A 23,411-nucleotide genomic window follows, 5' to 3' on the forward strand; every position below is an offset into this window, starting at 1 on the left:
GACGATCAATTTTCACGCTCGTCTTTATCTGAAAGGAAAACACATACAATACAGAACATATAGTAGATCCGAACTCTATTTGCTACATTTGCTTCGTATGAACTTTCTCATTGACAACCGATTATTTATCTGACAATACGGTCTTTCTATATATATAAACGAACCGACTAAAAATATTGTCTTCTATATCAATCAGACCCGGAAAATCTTTCAATTTCTGCGGAAAATGTCACTTGTTAATGAAATAACTCGGTTAGTATGAGACGTGGGTTACGTTTTGTGTAAATAAACGTCGAGAATAATCACGTATTACATACATATGTAGGTAAGTTATTCAAATTTGAATTTGTCGTATTGAATTATTATTGTGATTTGTATATAATGGAATCATAAAAAACAAGGAAAACACATCTATATTTATGTACATATTGTATTATATGTATATGTCGAGTGTGTTAGGAATAGCTCGTTGCCAGTCATTTCGGATCATCACATTTCAATTTGGATTGTGGATGCTATTGCGATATTGATAAATCAAAAATTCATTGGTATCGCATTGACATTTTGTTTCCATTTCATTTTATGATGCTAATGCGGATTTCATGTGCGAATTTATTCGCTCGAAGCCTATAATAAAAATATGGCGCTACTGACGCATTTGTGTCCGTAATAAAAATATTAAATACTAATAAAATATGGGAACTAACTATTTGGTGGGCTAAAAATGGTTCCGCGACAAATCACTCACGGACTTTAAACTCAACGGCGTTACGCGCACGAAATTCACCGACAAATCACTCACGCGAAAACTGGCTCATGGCCATTACACTCACAGATAAATCACTCACGGACATTACAATCACAGATAATTAACTCGCGGGAAAAATCACTCATGCGACATTTCGCTCACGGAGTTATTAAAATAGCGTACAAAAACGTTATTTTTTTACACAATAATTATTCCAAAACTCAATTAAACCTATCGTGACTAATTTACACACTATCCTATCACACAGATGAATAAATAAAATATATACAAACTTGTTGTTTATTGTGTGTTTTTGAATGCATCGCGCAATTTTTAACGATGCACTTGCCCATCTTGCAAGTAACATAAAGTTTTAATCGGACATATGAAAAGCACCAAGCGACAAATACGACTGATGCTAAAATTATTTAGAGTTGTCCGTGGACAACCGTCACTTGACAACAATATAACACCTGAAGCCACTTATATTAATATTACATTTCTCTGGGTTTAGGAGCCTATTCGAGACAGACAGACAAACATTGATTTTTATATACATACTAGCTGAACCCGGCATGCGTTTCAATGCCACAATAACGCATGCAATTTCCGTTCCCGTTCCCATTTCCATTCTCGTTCCCGTTCCCGCTCCCAAAAACGCAGACAACGAACGCATTTGAAATTATTCAATTATTTGTTTATTTTACCCTAAAAACATTTGAAATTATTGCGTTGCAATGCCACTCATTCCCGTTTTTCCCGTTTCCGTTCCTGTTTTTGGCCGATTTTTTTCACAGTAAGCTTCCCGGGCATGCATACAATAAATTCTGAAAAGTTCCATAGTACAATAACGCATGCAATTCCCGTTCCCGTTCCCGTTTCTCGATGCGTTTCGATAAGTGAATGTTTCAGTTTCAAATTAATACTTAATAATCAAATTAAATTATAGTAAAGTATAGGAACGCATACGTGACAGACAGACAAATATTGATTTATATACATATGTAGGATTATTATGAATGGTACGTAATGTATTTGTACGTTGGCATGCGTGCGCGCAAGTTGTTACCAACGTAATCATTTCCTAAACTACACACTGGCGCTTCATACTTTCACGTCGATAAAATCGTAATTACGAATATTATTATTAAGAGGTTTTATCCCGTTTTTTTTCACAGTAATCTTCCCGGACATGCATACAACAAATCCTGAAAGTTCCATCGTAATCGTTTCATAGGTTTAGGAGCCTATTCAAGACAGACAGACAAACATTGATTTTTATATATACATATATACTCTTTGTGTAAAAATATAAAATTGTATCCTAGTGCCATGATATATAGGTATATATTTTATTTTATTTTATTTTATTTAAAAAAATCAATACCACAGAGACTTGACAGGTTGCCCCAAAGCGTCAATGTGATTATAATACAAATAATAAAAATCATAAAAATTACAAAAAAAACATCATAAAAAAATAATAAAAATCAAGTAAAAAATATGTACACAAAATAAAAACAAAGAAATAAGATTGAAAAATTTATATCGTGCTATTTAGGATGTGTTCCACCAACTCAACATAACTGGCATCGAATAGGTCCAAGTAATGTGCCAGTAAGTTAAGGAGTCGAACAGCTCTCGAGAGGGGGGAGTTCATGAGCACGTTTGATTTAGCCCTAATTGGCAAAAATATATCATGTTTTCTTAAAACTCTACGATTTTCCGGGGCCCAGAATTTTAGTTTCTCCAGGATAGTGGGATTGTGAATCTCTCCTCTAAGTAATTTTACGAAATGTTTCCCAAGAAATCAATCTCTTCTCTTTGCCAGGGAGTTGAAGCCCAAAGATCCCAAGACAAAGGCACTAGGGAACAGATATGGATAAAATCCAAATGTCTTCAGATATAAAAATATAAGGAATTTCCTTTGGACTCGTTCCAACATTAGAGAGTAACGAAGTTGATAGGGAGATATGTATGCGCCAAATGTGTACAAACGATCAATTTGGATGTCACAAATTTGACCAGCAGCACTACGAAGTGTTTTAAAACAGGGTTTTATGGAATTCGTTAGAAAATTTTTCGCCCTTTTATCAATATTTTTTGTTTTATATTCTTAATATAAAGAGCAATATTTATAAACACATTTAATTCGATTACCTATATATGTATTATTACAGAAGGTAGAATTTTTGAACGAAAGATAAATTATAAATTGAATGTTGAAAATATGGGGAAGGCATTGACCTCTGAATGCTGTATCTTAATATAGATAGACAGCTATATATTATATGTATGTACATATTAGATATAAAGATAGGGAGAGGACACTTCGGTTGCAGGTTAATATAATTTCCAGGGATCCTTTGAGCGTGTGATGTGGCGCGAGTGCCTTCTCCCTTTTCATCATGACTGATTTTCCATATCGACCACTTATATAATGTGTTATTGGTCCCTTTGATCCGCAATCTTTTTTTGGGACATGGGATCCACCTCTCGTGTTCATCAATCAACCAGATTTAATTACATATTAGTTTTATATAATTTCAACACTCGCCCGTAGAGTTTATTTTATCGTGTTTTACCATTGCAATTTATGACGAAGCCACCCGTGAAAAGTGTACCGTTTGGTGCTATAAATCGAAGACACAATATAGAGGTAGAATAATAGAAGAAGGTTGCTCCTCTTCCAGTAACAGATTTTAGGGGGTGTGTAATCAATTGAATCGAGTTTACCTTTTGTAAATAGTCCGATGTCCTGAAAACGTTCCACCATCCTTGGAATATATACATATGTGTTGTGTTGCTACGTTACACAACTGCTAACTAGTTGCAGTGTCGGTCTTCCGTTAATCGGGTTAAATTAATGATAATTTAACCGTTTCAAAAATGTCTGTGTTTTGCAAGATTGTAAATATTAAATAATTATAGTGTGATAAAAAACACCCGCTTGTTTATAATAGTGGTGTTTTAATTTCTTATCTGAAAATTGTGACGAATTTTCAACATGAAGAATTAATAAAATTTTGTCATTTGTTTCGGCGTGTAATAAAAATAATTTGAATTTATATTTTTGTTTAATCATAGTGAAAAAGTGCTTGTGTTGTGTTTTTTGTTTGATTTCAATAATTTCGGTTATCAATAGTTTCACCATGTCTCGTTTTGAGTGCATTTACAGACTGTGTGACTCAATCAAAGACGTTCTATCTGGGGGAAATCTCCTTTCCAATTCCAGGATTTCTGATATATTGGTTGCCACCTCTCAAATTGTCACGGTCGCACGTGAGGAAGAGGAAGCGCATAACTCTCAGCGACTGATTCACCTCAAGCTAGCAATTGATGGTCTGGTGGAGGATTCGCGTGAGTTCAAGATATTCTTCGCAGATTCCTTACGTGCCCTGACTGCTCAAATGGAGGCTGTAAGGATGGTTTCTACTTTGTCTCCGACCCGTGCTCCACCTGCAGCGGCGCGGCCGGCCGATCAGGGCATAAGCAAACGTAAACGCCGTAACAAAGTGTCAAAGAGCGCTTTGTTGTCCCGTCCAGACTTAGCTGCTTCTCTTGCTGCTGCTTCTCCTAAGACTGCTGTTCCTGCCGCTGTTCACAATGGAGCGTCACATTCCAGCTTTCCATTACCTTCTCCATCACCTGCGCCAACTCCTGCACCACGGAAGGCTTCTCTGATAGATGCAGTTTCTAAGTCTCCTATTCAGTCTCAATGGTCTCAGAGACAGTCTTTCATCCGTTGCTCGGCTACTCACAATGAAGCGTCGCATGCCAGCCTTCCAATTCCTTATCCATCACCTGCGCCAACTCCTGCACCACGGAAGGCTTCTCTGATAGATGCAGTTTCTAAGTCTCCAATTCAGTCTCAACGGTCTCAGAGGCAGTCTTTCATCCGTTGCTCGGGTATTGAAGATGAGCATCTAAAAGCTGTCTCCGATAAACGTTTTATTCATTTATTCTATCTGAAACGTGAGTCTACAGAAACTCAAATAAGGGATTATATATGTAGGAAGTTGGGACGAATTGATCAGAACTTCACAGTTCAATCACTATCAGCTAGGGGCAGTTATGCTTCATTCAAAATAGGAGTCTGCACAGCTGACTTTTCTGTGGTGTTTGATCCTGCTTTTTGGCCGCGGGGAGTCGGGTTGCGTCGGTGGCTTTTTCGGAAGACAAAGGCCGCAATTTAATAAGACCCGAATGGAACGGGCGCGCCTTTGTGAGTCCTTAAATGTTTACTACCAAAATGTAAGGGGACTTCATTCAAAGACCGACATTTGTTTATCTGCTGTTCTTGCTCAAGATCATGACTTAATTGCTTTTTCTGAAACTTGGATTTGCGATTCTGTCTTAAATGGCGAACTTTTCGACGACCGCTGTTTAGTTTTTCGGAGGGATCGTTGCAGCAGAGGCGGGGGAGTACTTCTCACTGTACGAGCTGCTAGTTTTCAATCTGTTCGCCTTTTTGATCAGCTCAATACCATCGGTGAACATATTTGGGTTGAACTTCGCTTAAAGAATTTTTCTATTTTAATATGTGTACTGTATTTTCCTCCGAATGAATCTCCTCCGAATTATAAATTCATTTTTTTCAAATTTGCAAAATAATTTTAATGTTTTGGCTGGCAGGAAAGTCATGATCTTGGGTGATTTTAATCCTAGGAGTTTGAATTTTGTTCCTAATGAATTAATTTTTATGTCAGAACTATTTGATATGAGTCAATTGAACTCAATAACTAATTGTAATGATTTATGTGTTTATGTGTATATGCATGTATAATGTTTGTATGTATATGGATGTATGTATTGTATGTGTATGTGTATATATATATATATATATATATATATATATATATATATATATAAATATATATATATATATATATATATATATATATATATATATATATATATATATATATATATATATATATATATATATATATATATATATATATATATATCTAATCTATAATTTGGAAAGAGACTTTGTATGTAAATATCCTTGGTCGTCGTCGTCTTCGTCGTCGTCGTCATCGTCCGTAGATCGGTGACGTCATCGAACACGTGATTCGATTTTTTTTTTTTCGATCCATGGGCGCCGATTTGTTTTTTTCGATTCAATGGATTCACCCCCGCGGGGGCGCAAGGCGAGTAGTTTCATGGGGCCCCGCCAGGGGCGCCACAAGGGGCGCAACCCCGTGGGGCCCCGAAGGGGGCGCAGGGTGGCGCAGTCTCATGGGGCGCAGCCCCATGGTGCCCCGAAGGGGGCGCAGCCTCATGGGGCGTAGCCCCATGGGGCCCCAGCCTCATTGGGCCCCAAAGGGGGCGCAGCCTCATGGGGCACAGCCCCATGGGGCCCCGAAGGGGGCGCAGGGGGTGCAGCCTCATGGGGCGTAGCCTTATGGGGCGTAGCCTTATGGGGCGCAGTCTTATGGGGCGCCGCCTTATGGGGCGCCGCCTTATGGGGCGCCGCCTTATGGGGCGCCGCCTTATGGGGCGCCGCCTTATGGGGCGCCGCCTTATGGAGCTTAGCCGTATGGGGCCCCGAAGGGGGCGCAAGGGGGCGCAAGGGGGCGCAAGGGGGCGCAAGGGGGCGCAAGGGGGCGCAAGGGGGCGCAAGGGGGCGCAAGGGGGCGCAAGGGGGCGCAAGGGGGCGCAAGGGGGCGCAAGGGGGCGCAGCCTCATGGGGCGCAGCCCCATGGGGCTCCGAAGGGGGCGCAGCCTCATGGGGCGAAGCCCCCTTCGGCGAAGCCCTAAACGGCAACTGATCATGGGGGCGAAGCCCTAGATGGCATTTAATCATTGGGGCGAAGCCCTAGACGGCATTTAATCATGGATGCGCGGAGGGGCGAAGCCCTAAAAGGCATTAACTAAGGGGGGCGAAGCCCTAGACGGCAATTTATCATGGGGACGCGGAGGGGCGAAGCCCCAAAAGGCAACTGATCACGGGGGCGAAGCCCTAGACGGCATTCAATCATGGGGGCGTGGAGGGGCGAAGCCCTAAAAGGCATTAACTAAGGGGGGCGAAGCCCTAGACGGCATTTAATCATGGGGGCGCGGAGGGGCGAAGCCCTAAAAGGCAACTGATAATGGGGGCGAAGCCCTAGACGGCATTTAACCATGGGGACGTGGAGGGGCGAAGCCCTTATCGGCAATTGATCATGGGGGCGAAGCCCTAGACGGCAATTAACCATGGGAACGTGGAGGGGCGAAGCCCTAAAAGGCATTAGCTAAGGGGGGCGAAGCCCTAAACGGCAATTAATCTTGGGGGCGCGGGGGGCGAAGCCCTAAAAGGCATTAACTAGGGGGGGCGAAGCCCTAGACGGCATTTAATCATGGGGGTGCGGAGGGGCGAAGCCCTAAAAGGCATTAACTAAGGGGGGCGAAGCCCTAAACGGCAATTAATCTTGGGGGCGCGGGGGGCGAAGCCCTAAAAGGCATTAACTAAGGGGGGCGAAGCCCTAGACGGCTTTGAATCATGGGGGCGCGGAGGGGCGAAGCCCTAAAAGGCAACTGATCATGGGGGCGAAGCCCTAAACGGCAATTGCTCATGGGGCGTGGAGGGGCGAAGCCCTAGAAGGCAAAGGCTCAGGGGGGTGCCGAGGGCGAAGCCCTAGAAGGCAAAAAAAAAAATTTGATTTTTTTTTATTTTTTAAAATTTTTTTTTTTGATTTTTTTTTTGATTTTTTTTTATTTTTTTTTTATTTTTTTTTTAATTTTTTTTTTAAATTTTTTTTTTAAATTTTTAAATTTTTTTTTTTTTTTTAATTAAATTAGCTTAGTCATGTTTAAGCGGTTTATATTATAAACACTGAGCGAAGCCGGGTAATACAGCTAGTATATATATATATATATATATATATATATATATATATATATATATATATATATATATATATATATATATATATATATATATATATATTTTTATTTATTTATTTATATATATTTTAGCTATCAAGCTAATTTAAAAAAAAATACATCTTAATTATTATACTTAACTCTAAAATTTATAATTAACTTATATGTACTGTCCCTCACAGAGGTGTCTCTTCGCACCTCGCAGGAATGCATCCATGTTTTTAGCAGACCTGACGCACTCAGGGAGGGCATTATACATGAGCACACCCCTGTGAAAAACACCCCCAGCCGTCTTATTCTTTCTTACTCTACTTACAACTAGTTTGTCCTTATTTCTAGTATAAAAACTATGTTTATCTCTATTCCTTATTATATAATCATCAAAATACTTAGGTAATAACTTATGATCTAACTTATAAACAAAAGACAATGTACTAATATTTAGACTAATTCTAATACTCATCCATCCTAATTCATCTAACATACTTCCAATACTCTTAAATCTACTCACATTCAAAATAGCTCTCATAGCTTTATTCTGTATTTTTTGCATTTTTTCTAAATCTTGGCCACTAAACAAATTAAGCACAGTGGCACAATAAACCACATGTGGCAAGACAATTGAATTAAACACTAAAATTTTACTTTTTTTACTTAAAATATTTCTTAATCTACATAATACACCAACTTTTCTAGCCATTTTTTTTATTATATAGTCAGCGTGCATTTTAAAATTTAGTCCTGAATCTATGTATACACCTAAGTATTTTATATTTTCAACTTTTTCAATTAACTTATCATCAATTCTAATTTCATTCAATATATTTTTATTTTTACCATTCAACCACATCATTTTTGTTTTATTCACATTCAACTTTAATTTATTTTCACACAACCAGTCATTCACATAATTTAATTCTATATTTAAAATCTCAGACATTACATCAACATTCTTTCCAATTATATATATCAATGTATCATCTGCAAACAAATGTATTTTACACATCTTAATTACCTTAACAATATCGTTTATATATAATATAAATAATAAGGGTCCCAATTTGGACCCTTGCGGCACTCCATGAGGTGTTACAAATTCAGAGGATAACACCTTATCAATTTTTACTCTTTGCCTTCTATTATTTAAGTATGATTGAAGCCACTTTAATACTATACCATTTATTCCTAACTTATATAATTTTTGTAATAAAATATTCCTATCTACTGTCTCGAACGCTCGCTTAAAATCTAGAAAAACTGCTCCAACAACCATGCTAGATTCATCCATCGTCTCCATCCAATCAGAAACCACCAATTGGATAGCAGTTTCTGTTGAATGTTTCACTCTAAATCCAGACTGTTCCACAACCAAACAATCATTTATACTAATGAACTCTTTCAATTGAATCATATATATATATATATATATATATTAATTATATATATATATATATATATATATATATATATATATATATATATATATATATATATATATATATATATATATATATAAATATGTATATGTATGTATATGTGAACAGTGGCGGACTGGCCATACAAGCGAACATGCCCGATGGCATGTGGGCCCCACTATCTGTTAGAAAATATGGGCCCTCAGTAAAATTAAATAACTTTTTAACTATTTATAGGATATTGCAACTTTGGTACCTAAAGTTTGGGTATTTCAACAAAACAAATTTCTTACGATATACACAAACAACTAATACAGGCGGACCTCAACTTTCGCACATTCGACTTTCGCACAATTCGCTATTTCGCACATTTTTAAAAAATCGTTTTTTTTTTTTGGTGATACTACAAAAATGTTTGTTTGCGTGCAATTGTTTCCCTCTCCTCCATTCCCTGTTGCACTATGAAATGCGTATGAACGAGCCCGTACTGTGAAAAGTGTTACATCCTGCACGGCATAATGATGGATGAAATGGAGAAATCTTTGTCTTATTGGATAAGTGACCAAAATCAAAAAACATCCCTCTGAGTACTTCAATAATTCAAGCTAGAGCTCTTAGTTTGCATAAGGATTGGAAGGCTAGACTAAAAGAAGATTCTAACACGGTGTTTCATGCAAGTCACGGCTGGTTTTCAAATTTTAAAACAAGATATTCTTTACACAATATTAAATTCACTGGAGAATCAGCTGATGCGGATGAAGATGCTGCAAAAGACTTTATTTCCTCATTGTCCAAAATTATTGAAGATGGTGAATATTCCTCTAGTCAAATATTCAATGTAGATGAGACTGGTTTATTTTGGAAGAAGATGCCTAATCGTACATTCTTATCAAAGGAAGAATCAGTTGCCCCTGGTCATAAACCTTCTAAAAACCGATTGCTTTTTGGTGGAAATTTAGCTGGTGATTTAAAATTGATGCCAATGTTAATTTATCAAGCAGAAAATCCTAGAGCATTGAAAGGGAAAGATAAAAATTGCTTCCAGTCATTTGGAAATCAAATAAAAAAGCCTGGGTTACTGCTTTAATATTTAAAGATTGGTTCACTTCACATTTCATACCAGCAGTAAACCAATATTGTGAAGTTAATAATTTACCATTTAAAATATTATTAATCTTAGATAATGCTACAGGACTCTCATACAACCCATGGACCAAACAGTGATAGCTACGTTTAAACGATATTATATGAGGTCGATAATGAATCAGGCCATCAAGACAACTGACATGGAAGGTGGGCCCACATTAAAAGATTTCTGGAGGAATTATAACATATGGAACGCAATAAACAATATTGGAGACGCGTGGGCTGAAATAAAAGAGTCAACAATGAAAGGTTCATAGAGAAAACTATGCCCACAAATGATGGGTGATATAAATTTTGATGAAACTCCAGAAACTATCACACTTGAAATAGTTCACTTAATGAACGAACTTAACCTAGATGTTAACATTGAAGATATTAATGAGATGATTGAATCTCATTCTGAACCCATGACCAATGAATTTCTAATGGACCGACAAGAGAACGAGAATGATATACAAATTGAAAGTGAGGAAGAAGAACCAGAAGAAATCATTAATACCTTAACTATAAAAAATATGAACAAAGCTTTTACGCATCTCGAAAATTTTTTGAACATTATGGAAGACTGTGATCCCAATGGAGAACGAATATCTTAAGTACGTAGGGCTATTCATAAGAGTACTGTCTGTTACAGAACACTCTATGAAGAAAAAAAAATTTGTCATATTCAACTAACTCTTGACAAGTTCATTACGAGATTATAATTTGCCGTGTCTGAATGCGATATTTTCCACCTAAGTGAGTGTAGATTATCGGATGTTATTTTAACATATGTATCTGGCAGCCTGCGCTCATCATTATTCTCTTAATTTGAATATGATGTATGTGTGGAATCTTAATCTACTCTCTTCCATTTGGGCCTCGCTGTGATTTTTTTTTTACTATTTTTCTTTTGCAGAATGTAAAACTAAGAATAGGATTTGAGTATTTTATTTACGTGTTATTTTTCTTTTGTTTTTATTTTTTATTTTATCGTGTTTTTCTGCTTTTACTTTTTTGCTTTTTATTTTATGTATTTACTTTACTTTTTAATGTATATAAATAATTTTTATTTAATACATACATTTTTTGCTTTTTTTTTACATCCCTCTACTTTCGAACATTTAACTTTCGCACACATTTTCAGGAACCAATTATGTGCGAAAGTTGAGGTCCGCCTGTACCTGTTTTAACAGCCCAAGGATCGGTTAACTTTTATTATTAGGCTCGAAATGTAAGTTTCAACATTTGCGTGGGCCCTTTTGCCGGGCCCATTTCCAACGTCAATATTATGTATATACCAATACCTATGTAACAACTAACTACTGAAATAAAAATGGGAATCAACAAATTTTCGTGAAAAATATAAACATAATTGCTTAAAACAATTTTGATAGGACGATTCATCATCAACCAGCGATTTAAATTTACTTCATATTTTCAAAATAACATTTGATTATACTTCGATGATATAGTAAAATTTAAATACACAATTTTAAACAGTTTCCGAATATAAAATCTTTTCCTAATTTAGACACATCCATGTAAATAGAAATATAGGATAGGGGCCCCCTCCCCAAAATCCCGATTTTCGATTAACATTAATTGAAAATATTATGCATTTTTTTCAGGGACGTAATTTGGGGGGGCCATAGGGGGGCACTCGCCCCTCTAAACTAAGGAATAGTGTGAATTTAGAAAATATTATGAATTTAATGATTAATGAGATACTACGGATCTATGAATGCTACGTTTATTTCTTATGTATGTTACTTTTGGGTAACTAATAAAATAATCGCTGCTATGTGCTTTGAAGAGAAACAAAACAAAACTTTATCTATTGTTATTACGTACATGTACATAGATAAAGTGAATAGACAGTTGGTAGAAATTAAGTTAATTGATAGTTTCTTGATGACTCAGTTTGATGGTCGATTAATGTTGACCATGTGAAGATTTGTGGAAAAAATTTTTCGCCTGCGGCGCTTTTTTCTCTTTACATAATATTTTTTTATAATTACTTTTTCAAAAATAAGCTTATTTTTTTCATATTTTATAACTCAATAAGGTGTATGCAAAGAATATTATCCATTTTTATTCCGATATAAAAAAGATTTTTTGAAAAAAAATTCAATTTGACCAATCTTTGCCTGCCCCCCCCCAAGAAAAAGCTAAAATGACGTCCCTGACGTGGTGGAAAGAAGAAAATTTTGTTATATGGGGGGGGGGGGGACAAATTTTTTTAACCCTGGGGGGGGGCCCCTTTGACTCCTGGCATGCACTGATTTCAGTCCCAGTCCGCCACTGTATGTGAATATATATATATATATATATGTGTAGGTGTGTATGTATGTATATGTATATATGTGTATTTTTATATTTATGTATGTATGAATGTGTATTTGTGTATACGTGGAAGTATTTGTGTATATATGAATCGTGTACATATATGTTTATATAATTGTCTTTGGCCAGGAAGGCGCATTGGGTTTACCTGTTAGGCCTTCTTGGTGTAAATTAAATAAAAAAATAAAAAATAAAATAAATAAATATACCTACATATGTATATGTATGTATCTACATCAAAATCCAGGAAAATGAAAGACGTGTATTCAGTTTTTATTATTAATTTATTATCATCTAATATTTCAACTAAATTATAAAAATACAAATACATAAAAAACCTAATTACTTTAACCCTTTGGGTGCGCAATTAAATTTCATGAAAAGTCATGCAATGTGTCAATTATCCATTCAAAATTAAAGTTAAAGATTTAATTGCATTTTTTTATATGTTTATAGTCAAAGGGGGAGGGTGGCCTCATGTAGAGGGCTTTATTGATTGACTTCATTGACCCCTAAAATGGGTTTATATACATATATGTTTATAGTTATTCTCTGCTTCTTCTATATTTACTTTCAGAATTCAATAAAATTTAATGAATAATGAAAAAAGGAGGGAGAAAAGAAATAAAATATTGTACTAATTTATATTTAAAATTAATAATAATAAAAAAACATACATTTAAAAAGTAATAATATAATCTAAACGACATTAAATAAAATCTAAAAAAATTTAGAAGGATTATTGATGCATACATGTATTAAAAAATTATGTCATTACTAAATAAAAAAAAAGGATACCAATTATCGGCCCGGGAAAATAGCCATATTTTCAGGCAAATTAGGTATTTACCACGAAATAATATGCAAATGACCATTTCACCCTGCAAATAAAAAGAGTGTCCCTCATAATAATTTAACGTTATCTCGCAAATCGACTCTATACAGTAAAAGCGGAAGTTCCCAGTGTAGGCGAAGGATCGTGGATCAGCTGCATTGATAATATTTTATACCTGAAGGACAGAGTGGTCTGCTCACACCACCGATTCAATAATGTTACTTTTTGGATCAAAAAGGCATGATTTTATTTGTTATGTATATGTATAATATTATGTAGTCCTCCAGGGTGGTTGGTGGCCATTGACGTCATGTAACCATCGTGGGTAAGCCAGTGATCTACATATAACATGTAGGTTATATGTAGATCACTGGCTTAATAACCAAGCCATAAATAACTACAATAATCTCCCCTCTGAATTGCGCTGTATTGCAAACCAAACAGAACGAATAAATAAAATTAAACATTTTTTCAAAAAAACTTACACTATAAAATATATATATTTTAGTGTAATTTTTATACAAAACAAAATATTATAATAGATTTTAATAATTTATAATAGAATCGTAGCTCCTTATCAGGCACAAGAGCTCCTCTTTTCTGATAAGGTATACATGACCAACGATGAAATTAAATATTACAAAAAAAAAAGAACATTAAATATCTTAATATTCGAAAAAATAAATTTCACTCTAAAATTCTTCAATTCATTTTTGAATACAAATTAATGTCTTCATCATCGAATTTATTCATAGTTATTCGTATTTTTATTTTTTTTTATTCATTTTTATACATTAAACTTGGCTATTTTGAATAAAAATTTAAAATTAAAAAAAAAAAAGGTTACTATTCAAGTTATAATTTTTTTCCCGTATAATGAATTAACGCATATCGAGTTTGACCCAAATGTTATTACTGTATCACTGTGTCTAGGTATATTATACATACATAGGTTGTTATACCAATGAGATGTTCCGTATTCATATCAATCGCAATTCGATGTGGCAATGTGTTATTTATCGACGAAATGGAATTCAAATTTAGTATTATATAATGTACTGGGAATTCTCTAGGGAAATTTAATGTATTATTATTGAGTTGATAATGTTTTTTTTATGTATGAAGATTTTTAAATTTATTATTTTACTAGCTGTATTACCCGGCTTCGCTCAGTATTTATAATATAAACCGCTTAAACATGACTAATCTAATAGTAAACATTTTATTAAAAAAAAAAAATTAAAAAAAAATTTTCAAAATTAAAAAATAATTAAAAAAAAAAATCTAATTTTTTTTGCCTTCTAGGGCTTCGCCCTCGGCGCCCCCCTGAGCCTTTGCCTTCTAGGGCTTCGCACCTCTGCGCCCTCCTTAGCTTATTGCCGTTTAGGGCTTCGCCCCTCTGCGCCCCCCTTAGCTAATGCCATTTAGGGCTGCGCCCCATAAGGCTGCGTCCCATAAGGCTGCGCCCCCTTCGGGGCTTCTATGAATCGAAAAAAAAATATAACGAATCACGTGTTCGATGACGTCACCGATCTACGGACGACGAGCCAACGAATGAAGGATACATACAAAGTCTCTTTCCAAATTATATATTAGATTACTTTTGTATTTTTTCAAATTTAAAACATTTGAAATGAAGTATGTACATATGTATAATACAATATAAGAGGATTGTAAAAATATACACATGTCGACTATTAAATTGAGACGTCTATTGATAATCTGTAGAAGCTTTGTTTCGGTTTGTAATAGTATGCTTTTGTTTACGCTAATAGATGTCACTAATAAATAATGTGTTTTATTAAATTGTATTTACATGGAAAATATTATGTGTGTTCATTTGTTTCCATAAAATAAAATAAAATACAGTGAATTTGATTTAATTCTTTATTAAATTTAAATATATTAAATTACAAAATGCATAAATTACAAAGGCAACGCCCATAAATAGTTCAAATAAATCATAAATTAAGGCACATAAGGCACAGCATTCAACAACTGTATAATAATAATAATAATATTATCATATATGTCTATCTACAATACAATACAAAAATTCGAAAGTCTTCTTTCAAACAGACAAAAGCTAAATGGTCATTTATCAAATAAATATTAAACACACTCAATAGATATTCAAATTTTTATACACACAACTGATACATATGTATACACATATGTATGTGTGAGTGATTAAGATTTTTGAAAACAAACAGAAAAGCTTAACACAAATACAAATAGTATGTATTGGAGTTGATCGTTTTTAAATAAAATATATGATACAAAATTTATATAAACTAAATTGGCACGATATTTGCTAAGCTTAATAAAATAACACATTGCCATTACAATAACGTGTCCTTTTTTTTCTCACAATACATACATATTAGAAACTTTAGTATACCTACCTATTTAAACTATTTACTAGATAATCTTTTCATCACATTTGTAGAGATATTAATTGACATGTAACGAAAAATACAAAATAAATACCTATACAGACTTGGCAACGCTGAAAGCAACTAACGTTTCTTTAAACGAATTTAAATTATAATAAATTCTAATAGTGTTATTGAAAAGTTAAATTAAACAATAATAATGCCACATAAAGTTAATATTATATGTGTTACAAAAAAAAAACAAAAACAAAAAAACCAAAAGAAACAAACAGTAAATGATGTGGTAAATAAATAAAATTTTGGAGTTATCATTTAAAAATTTGTTTGAATACAAAAATTTCAAAGTGAAATTTTGTCGACTATATTGGATTATTGTTAATTTATTTATTAGTATGTCCACAATTTAAAAATTACATATACATGTAAACATGTGGTTTGTTTAAGTTATAATATAAAAATATTTCAGCAAGCATATCCAATATATCAGTCAAGCCTTATAATATAATATATTATGATATGATAGTTTCAATTTACAAATCTCGTGTATGCACAACAAAAATGCATGTACTGAAAGTATCAAAAAGTAAGTACATAAATTTATCCAAAAAAAGGCACATGAATTATTTTCGACACATCCATGTATAATATACAATGTATGTATTATATAACATGTAATATATAGTCTATACAGATATAATAACGTTACAAATGATGTAATCATGATATCGTGCTCTTAGTGTTAGGAACATTTTTACAAAAATATTACATGCATTGAATATGTAAATTATCTTAAGATTACATACATATGTATTATGTACGTATATGGTTTAAACGATTGCATTAGCAAGTAGAAAAAAATAACATGAAAAGTCATATATACATATTATACATACATACATAAAAAAGATTATATTTTTATTAAATATGAAATATATATGTATATGTACTGTATTTGTGATATGGGTAATTCAGAACAATCTAAATGAAATATTCAAATTAAGATTTTAATTTTAATAGTTTAACTAAAAGATATGATAATAGCATTTATGGCTTATTATTTATATTTGGGATTCGAAACTATTATTAAAATTACAGACTACATATATGTATCGTAAGCTACGTTCCAAAAATAAATCTTATTTTGATTATAATACTGATTATAGACTTATTTATATTATTATTAATAATTTATTTTTCGTTTCGGCGCGAAAGTACTCGCGTTATATGTAGAGTGAACAGTTTGTTTGTGTGCTCATGTTTGAATAGTTCATATCACAAGTATGTATTACATTTCCTAAACTTTATACACAAGTATATAATATTATATATGTATATGTTTACATTAAAATAAATAAAATTAAGTAATGAAAAGAATCATGCGTCGATTAAATATAAAAATAAAAAGTAATAACAGAATTGAAAACTATGTCATTAAAAATATAACAATATCTACGGCAACGAGTGCATTCGAAAGGTAATTTGAAAAAATAATAATTTTATGTTTTATATTAATTTTTGTCAGACTATTAAAAATTTACGAATCATAAATAGGCATAACGTGTAAAATAATAAGTGTGGTCTTCCAGCATGCATTCGAGACGTATGTACGTGCAATTTTTCAATTTATAATATTTATATATTTAACGATAGTACGATTTTTAAGAACCATTAAAATCTAAAAGAAAGCTACAAGGTTTTTCGATAGATATACATACATATATGTATGTATATATTTTGTCTTTAGACAAATGAAAGCTATTTAATGCAATATTTGCTTTGCAAAACCATGTATGTATGTACATGCACGCTTAAAAGTTAAAGAGCGAAATCACAAAGGGAAGAACGGCACGTCGTGTGCTTGGCTACCCGCTTTGGGGGGTCTCAGCAAGGATACAGTTTCATCGAAAACACTCCAGGGGGGGGGGGGCGATTTTGGGACTGTGTGTGCCAATTTTTTTTCGCACGTTTAAACCTTATTAAAAAAAAACAACCATGTGCCATGCTGAAAGTGACTCGAACGAAAGTCGAAAGATTGAAATTTACCATGCATATGTACATATGAAGAGCGAGTAGTATATTATATAGTACCGTTTAACATGCATATACTCTTTTCGATCTTTCCACTTTCGATATTTCGACCTTCGTTCAATCCAGTGACCCAGTCCCCATTGCTGTGTGTCTTCGCCCTAATATTCAATCGGCTCGGCCGTTTTGAAACAAACGCACAATTTAAAAATAACCATAAGTAGACGTCGAACGAAGGATCGCCGAGGAGTAAAAAAACAAAACGGTCGCAAGCGATAACAACAATCGGGGGAGACAATTTAAAAAATCCTACTTAAAAATAAAATAAAATCAAACCACACTCTCTCGGTCGGGGGGGGGGGGACACACTTTCCACCTCTCCGTCCCTGCACACTTCACACACACACACACACACACACACATACACACATACATACACAATATACAAAGTTTCACTCTCATCGCGGATGGGGATCGGGGGGGAGGAGGAGTAGGAGTGGGGGAGGGGGGGTGGGGCGGGCGCCCTCCACAGAAGGACACCCCTCAAGACTAGACGTGATCATACATATAATATATGATAGATGCGCACACGCGAATGTGACGAATGTGACGGGTACGGTATGGTAGGGTACGGTAGGGCTACGGCGAGTGGTAGAACATGGATTTGGGCAGGAGGTGGGTGGCGAGGGTGTAGAGGGCGCGGACGTAGGGGTGAACGCCGCGAGTGGGGTGCGGCGTAGGAGCGAGGGAGAGCCAGGCGCGTAGGGGCGCTACGGCCCAGTGGGCGAGCCGTTGGCTGGCTACGGCCGCGTAGCAAGAGGCGACGGCGCCGTCGACGACGATGGTGCCCGTTGCCGTGAGCGGCGCGAACACTCCTCGCTGCAGCACTCTCGAGATGCGCACGGCTCTGGCGAATCCGCCGGGCACCAGGAGGCGGTCGCCGGGCCGGACGGCGCCCGCGAAGACGGCGGCGCCGGACGCGCGCAGCAGCAGGTGCGCCTCCGTGGCCGTGACGGTGGTGTTGTCCGAGAGGTGGACGCGGACAAAGGCGCGCGACGCGCTCTCGTCGCGGTCCAGGAAGGTGAGCACCTCGGCGTAGAGGAGGCGGCCGCTGCCGTCGGCCGCCGTGGCCAGCACGCGCTCGCCGGCCCGCAGCTGCGCCAGGGTGGTGTTGCGCCCCCCCTCCAGCCGCACCACGGACGATGCCGGGAAGCAGCCCCCCGTGCGCGCCGCCTGCGACGACTCTGCAATCAAACAACAAACAAAAAATTATTATATATATAAATGTATGTTACAGTGAAAGCATATTTCAAGTGAAAATATATATTCACTAGTGAAAATATATATTCACTAGTAAAAATATATATTCACTAGTAAAACTATATATTCACTAGTGAAAATATACTTTTACTAGTGAAAATATATATTCACTAGTGAAAATAGCCATAGTGATGACTTGGAGCTAAGCTGTAAAGTCACTATGGCAAATTTGTAAATAAATAAATAAACGTTTACTCTATAAATTTAACCCTAATGATTATTCTATATGTTACAGTGAAAGAATATTTCAAGTGAAAATATATTTTCGCTAGTGACCATATATTTTCACCAATTCATTCAGTGAAAATGTATCAAACAATGAATATACAACGTTTACTCTATACATTTAACCCTAATGATTATTACATATGTTACAGTGAAAGCATATTTCAAGTGAAAATATATTTTTACTAGTGAAAATATATTTTCATCAATTCAAGCAGTGAAAATGTATCAAACAATGAATGTACAACGTTCACTCTATAAATTTAACCCTAATGATTATTATTTATGTTACAGTGAAAGCATATTTCTAATATATTTTCACTAGCGAAAATATATTTTCACTAGTGAAAATATATTTTCACTGGTAAAAATATATTTAGAGGGTTAAATAGTCAAATACAAATACAAATATCATTTAGAGGGTTATACATACATATATCATACAAATACAAATATCATTTAGGGGGTTAAATAGCCAAATAAAAACGAAAACAAAAACGAAATCAGAAACTTTTTCCCCAGCTTTCAAAGAAAATCTTCAACTTTAGCGTTTTCGATTCAGTACTCTTTTCACTAAAGGCAACAAAAATATCACATGGGGTTCATCGCATAGATATGGCCAATAAAATACTTTTTCCCTTCCTCAAAAGACACGGTATATATGTGTGAGTTGAAAATAAAATTAAAATACAAATAGGATGAAATTAAGTGAGTAAGGACAAACAAAATATGTATGTATGTATGTATGTATATTTACCGTTTACACTAGACTATTTTGATTTGTCGACTGCCATTTTATTGGGCAGATACATACATACATACATAGTAGGCCTTTGGTAATAGAAAAGATGTGTAGCAGGACATTGTGCTCATGAGTGTATTTTGTTATCTGGTGGGTCAGGTTGGACTGTTGGAGATGGCCGATCTCTTTTTTTGGAGTGAATTAATGTTCCCGTTTGTCCCTTTGGTCCGTTCCCATGGTCGGCATATAAATAAATGAGCGACAAATATAAAACGGCCCTTCGGAGGGGACATGCCATAAATACATTAAGATAAAAGGCTTCGCTTTATTACGAGACCTACCGTAAACGACACACCTTCGCATTATTTATCCTCCCATTCTATCATCCCCCCCCCCCTCCCTCTCTTCCAAACTATGTATTCTTACTACATACATGTACATATGTACATATGTGATAATGCAGCGGTTCCCAAACGGAGTACGTGTACTGCCTTATTCTATTATGGCTTATTGAAGAAGCAATCTTTTGCCAAGTATTACTTTACTATTTACGGTAAATGATCTCAAATATACATATGTTCAAATAATTCGCATACAAATGTATTCTAAGCCCTCAACATGAGGCCAACACCCCCCCAACGAATACAGTCTAAGAGACCCTTTCGTCGGAGAACGAGACGGTTGTTCATGAATATCGCACATCACTGTTCTAATAAAAAAAACCACACTGTACATAACCAAGTACAAAATAAACAACAACGCATGAACACATAAAGCGCGCATGCGTTAGGAAATAATACTTGAAATGTGCCGTGCGAATGCACGCCCACCTCAAGTAAACATACATGTATGTATGTATATGCGTGTATAATAATATTAATATATTATCATAGAAATGTATAATAATATTAATTATTATATACTAGCTGAACCCGGCATGCATTGCAATGTCAGAATAAGGCCCGTTCTCGTTCCTATTCCCGTTCCCGTTCCCTTTCCCTTTCCCATTCCCGTTCCCGTTCTTAGTGATGGTTGGAGCTCTACTAACTTCTCTTCAACGCCGTGTCGTCATAAGCCAACTGGTAACGTGGTTACCAACGAACACATTTCTTTGACTACACAATGGCGCTTCAAACTTTCGCGTCGGTAAAGTCGTAACAACGAATATTATCATTAAAAGGTTTTTCCCGTTTTTTTTTCACAGTAAGCTTCCCGAACATGCATACAACAAATCCGGAAAGTTCCATCGTAATCGGTTGAGTGGTTTAGGAGCCTATACGAGACAGACAGACATTCAATTTTATATATATAAATATAGATGGGTATAATTTCTGACACCTGCCAAAGCGTAGGTACATACATTGGAAGCCACTCTAATATTTTATCTTATATATAAAACGAAAACGGCGTCTGTAATTCGTTTCTGATTGGCTATCGTCAATGTTGTTTCTGATTGGTTGGATTGGTCAAAGACGTTTGTGATTGGTCGGTCATTAAATAAGATTTTTTTCGATTCAAATAAATTTAATAAAAAAACAAATGAATATTTTTTTAATGCTTCCCCGGTATTCTCAATACTAGACTGCATTTCTATTTCAATTTACTTTTATTATATCCGTGCTAAAACGGAAAATATCGCCAAAAGTGTAACCGAGCGAAGCCGGGTAGCACCACTAGTTATGCATAAATGTTCATAATTTTGTTCAAAGTATATACTTGTACGAATTCACAAATACATTTAAACATACGTATATACTATGTAATGTAATTGCTTGTAGAAGGAAAAAAAATGCAAACTCGATTGTTGTTATTTTGTCAACTTGTCAATGTTCTCACTCACGAAGATTACGCAGAGATTACCATTATACGTATACAATGAACTACCTGCCATTTAAATAAACTCGACTTTGAAACCTTTAAAACGAATATTCCACAACAATACAGCACAATACTCATGCAGGTATTGTCAATCCTTTTGCAGTATTACTTTTTTTTTTCAAAGCAACAGAGTTTTTCCGTCAAAAGTAGTTTAGCCATAGGTATGTACGTAAGTACTCGTAAATATAATAAATATTATTATTATATACCTATTATATTATGGAAGATGTGTTCGGAGAGAGTTTCGAAGGCCATACTCGGAGGGAAATACCGAAGGAGAAAAAAATAAAATGATATAAGACAAACAATAATCGTGAGGGGCACCTCACGTCTAGTCGTAAATTCCTAATAGGGAAATTTTTCGAATCGTGCAATAAATCAGCGCAAAAGAGAGAACTGTTATAACGAGACTGTTATTTATGTCGGGACAGGCGAGGACTGATTCTGATCGATTGCTCGTTTTATCGATTCGCTACCAAACGGCATGTCGTAAAATTTATATTATATACGAGTGGGTACCTAATGCGAAAACCATGATGCATGTGATTTTTCGCATACAAGTGTGCGCGCATATACATGTGTATTATATGTATGTGGGTACCAATATACATAATTGAAGTTTTGTGTAAGCTAGTCGACGCGTGCAATTGAATTATTATTATCATCTGCAGGCGGTTCGTCTTTTGCACTCGAGTGATGACGGTATAATCTAAAAATACCGAGACTCTATCTCTCGACACTTCTCGGTATTGTTGAGCTTTCGACAAATATCCAGAGTTAATCCCCTTTGGCGAGTCAACGGCACGTAAAATTGGAAAATTGCCGAGTCAAAAGCTAGCTCTCTCTCTCTCTCTCGGAAGCTTCTTATCCCAGTCTGTGAAAAGCATCATTTTCAGTCTATTATAATATGAGTGAATTTGCAGAGGCAGAGTTAACAACCCCTTTGACTTTTTAAATACAATGAAACCATCGAAAATATTACAAAAAATATTGTCGAATGTCTCATACATGTACTGAAATTCATTCGATTGAAAAATAAATAGATTTTTCAGCTATTTGCTGTATATTAACATTAGAATGATATAATACTATAATTACTAACAAAATTAAATTAAAATTGTAAAATAGAAAACGATCAGTAGAGCAGTAGCTATTAAAATAGATATAAGATGTATTGTGAACATATTTTCGTAATAATAATCATTTAAAAATCAAATTCGATTGCAAAATAGGTTTTTATGCTCTTTCTCCTATTATGCTGTACATTAATATTAGAATAATATAATACTATGATTACTAACAAAATTAAATTCAAATTATAAAATAGAAAATGATCAGTAGATCAGTAGTTATTAAAATATATATATAAGATGTACATATTGTGAACATAATTTAGTAATAATAAAAATCGTTTAAAAATCTAAAAATATTGGATTGCAAAAAGTGCAGAAGAACTCAAACTATCCAATACTGGAGATGAGGACCT

The 23,411-nt window shown here is 35.0% G+C and overlaps 1 protein-coding gene across 1 annotated transcript in view; it reads right to left on the bottom strand.

The window, feature by feature from the left end:
* Positions 1-17,618: 17,618 nt before the first annotated feature.
* hh (hedgehog signaling protein) overlaps positions 17,619-23,411 on the bottom strand; it is a 65,349-nt gene continuing 59,556 nt past the window's right edge. The window contains exon 3 of the mRNA XM_077432300.1: positions 17,619-19,004. Coding sequence (XP_077288426.1) covers positions 18,400-19,004 — 605 coding nt within the window. The 3' untranslated portion in view covers positions 17,619-18,399. The remainder of the gene's footprint in view (positions 19,005-23,411) is intronic.

Source organism: Arctopsyche grandis, chromosome 6, assembly GCF_051622035.1.
Source record: "Arctopsyche grandis isolate Sample6627 chromosome 6, ASM5162203v2, whole genome shotgun sequence".
In the NCBI taxonomy this organism is placed as follows: domain Eukaryota; kingdom Metazoa; phylum Arthropoda; class Insecta; order Trichoptera; family Hydropsychidae; genus Arctopsyche; species Arctopsyche grandis.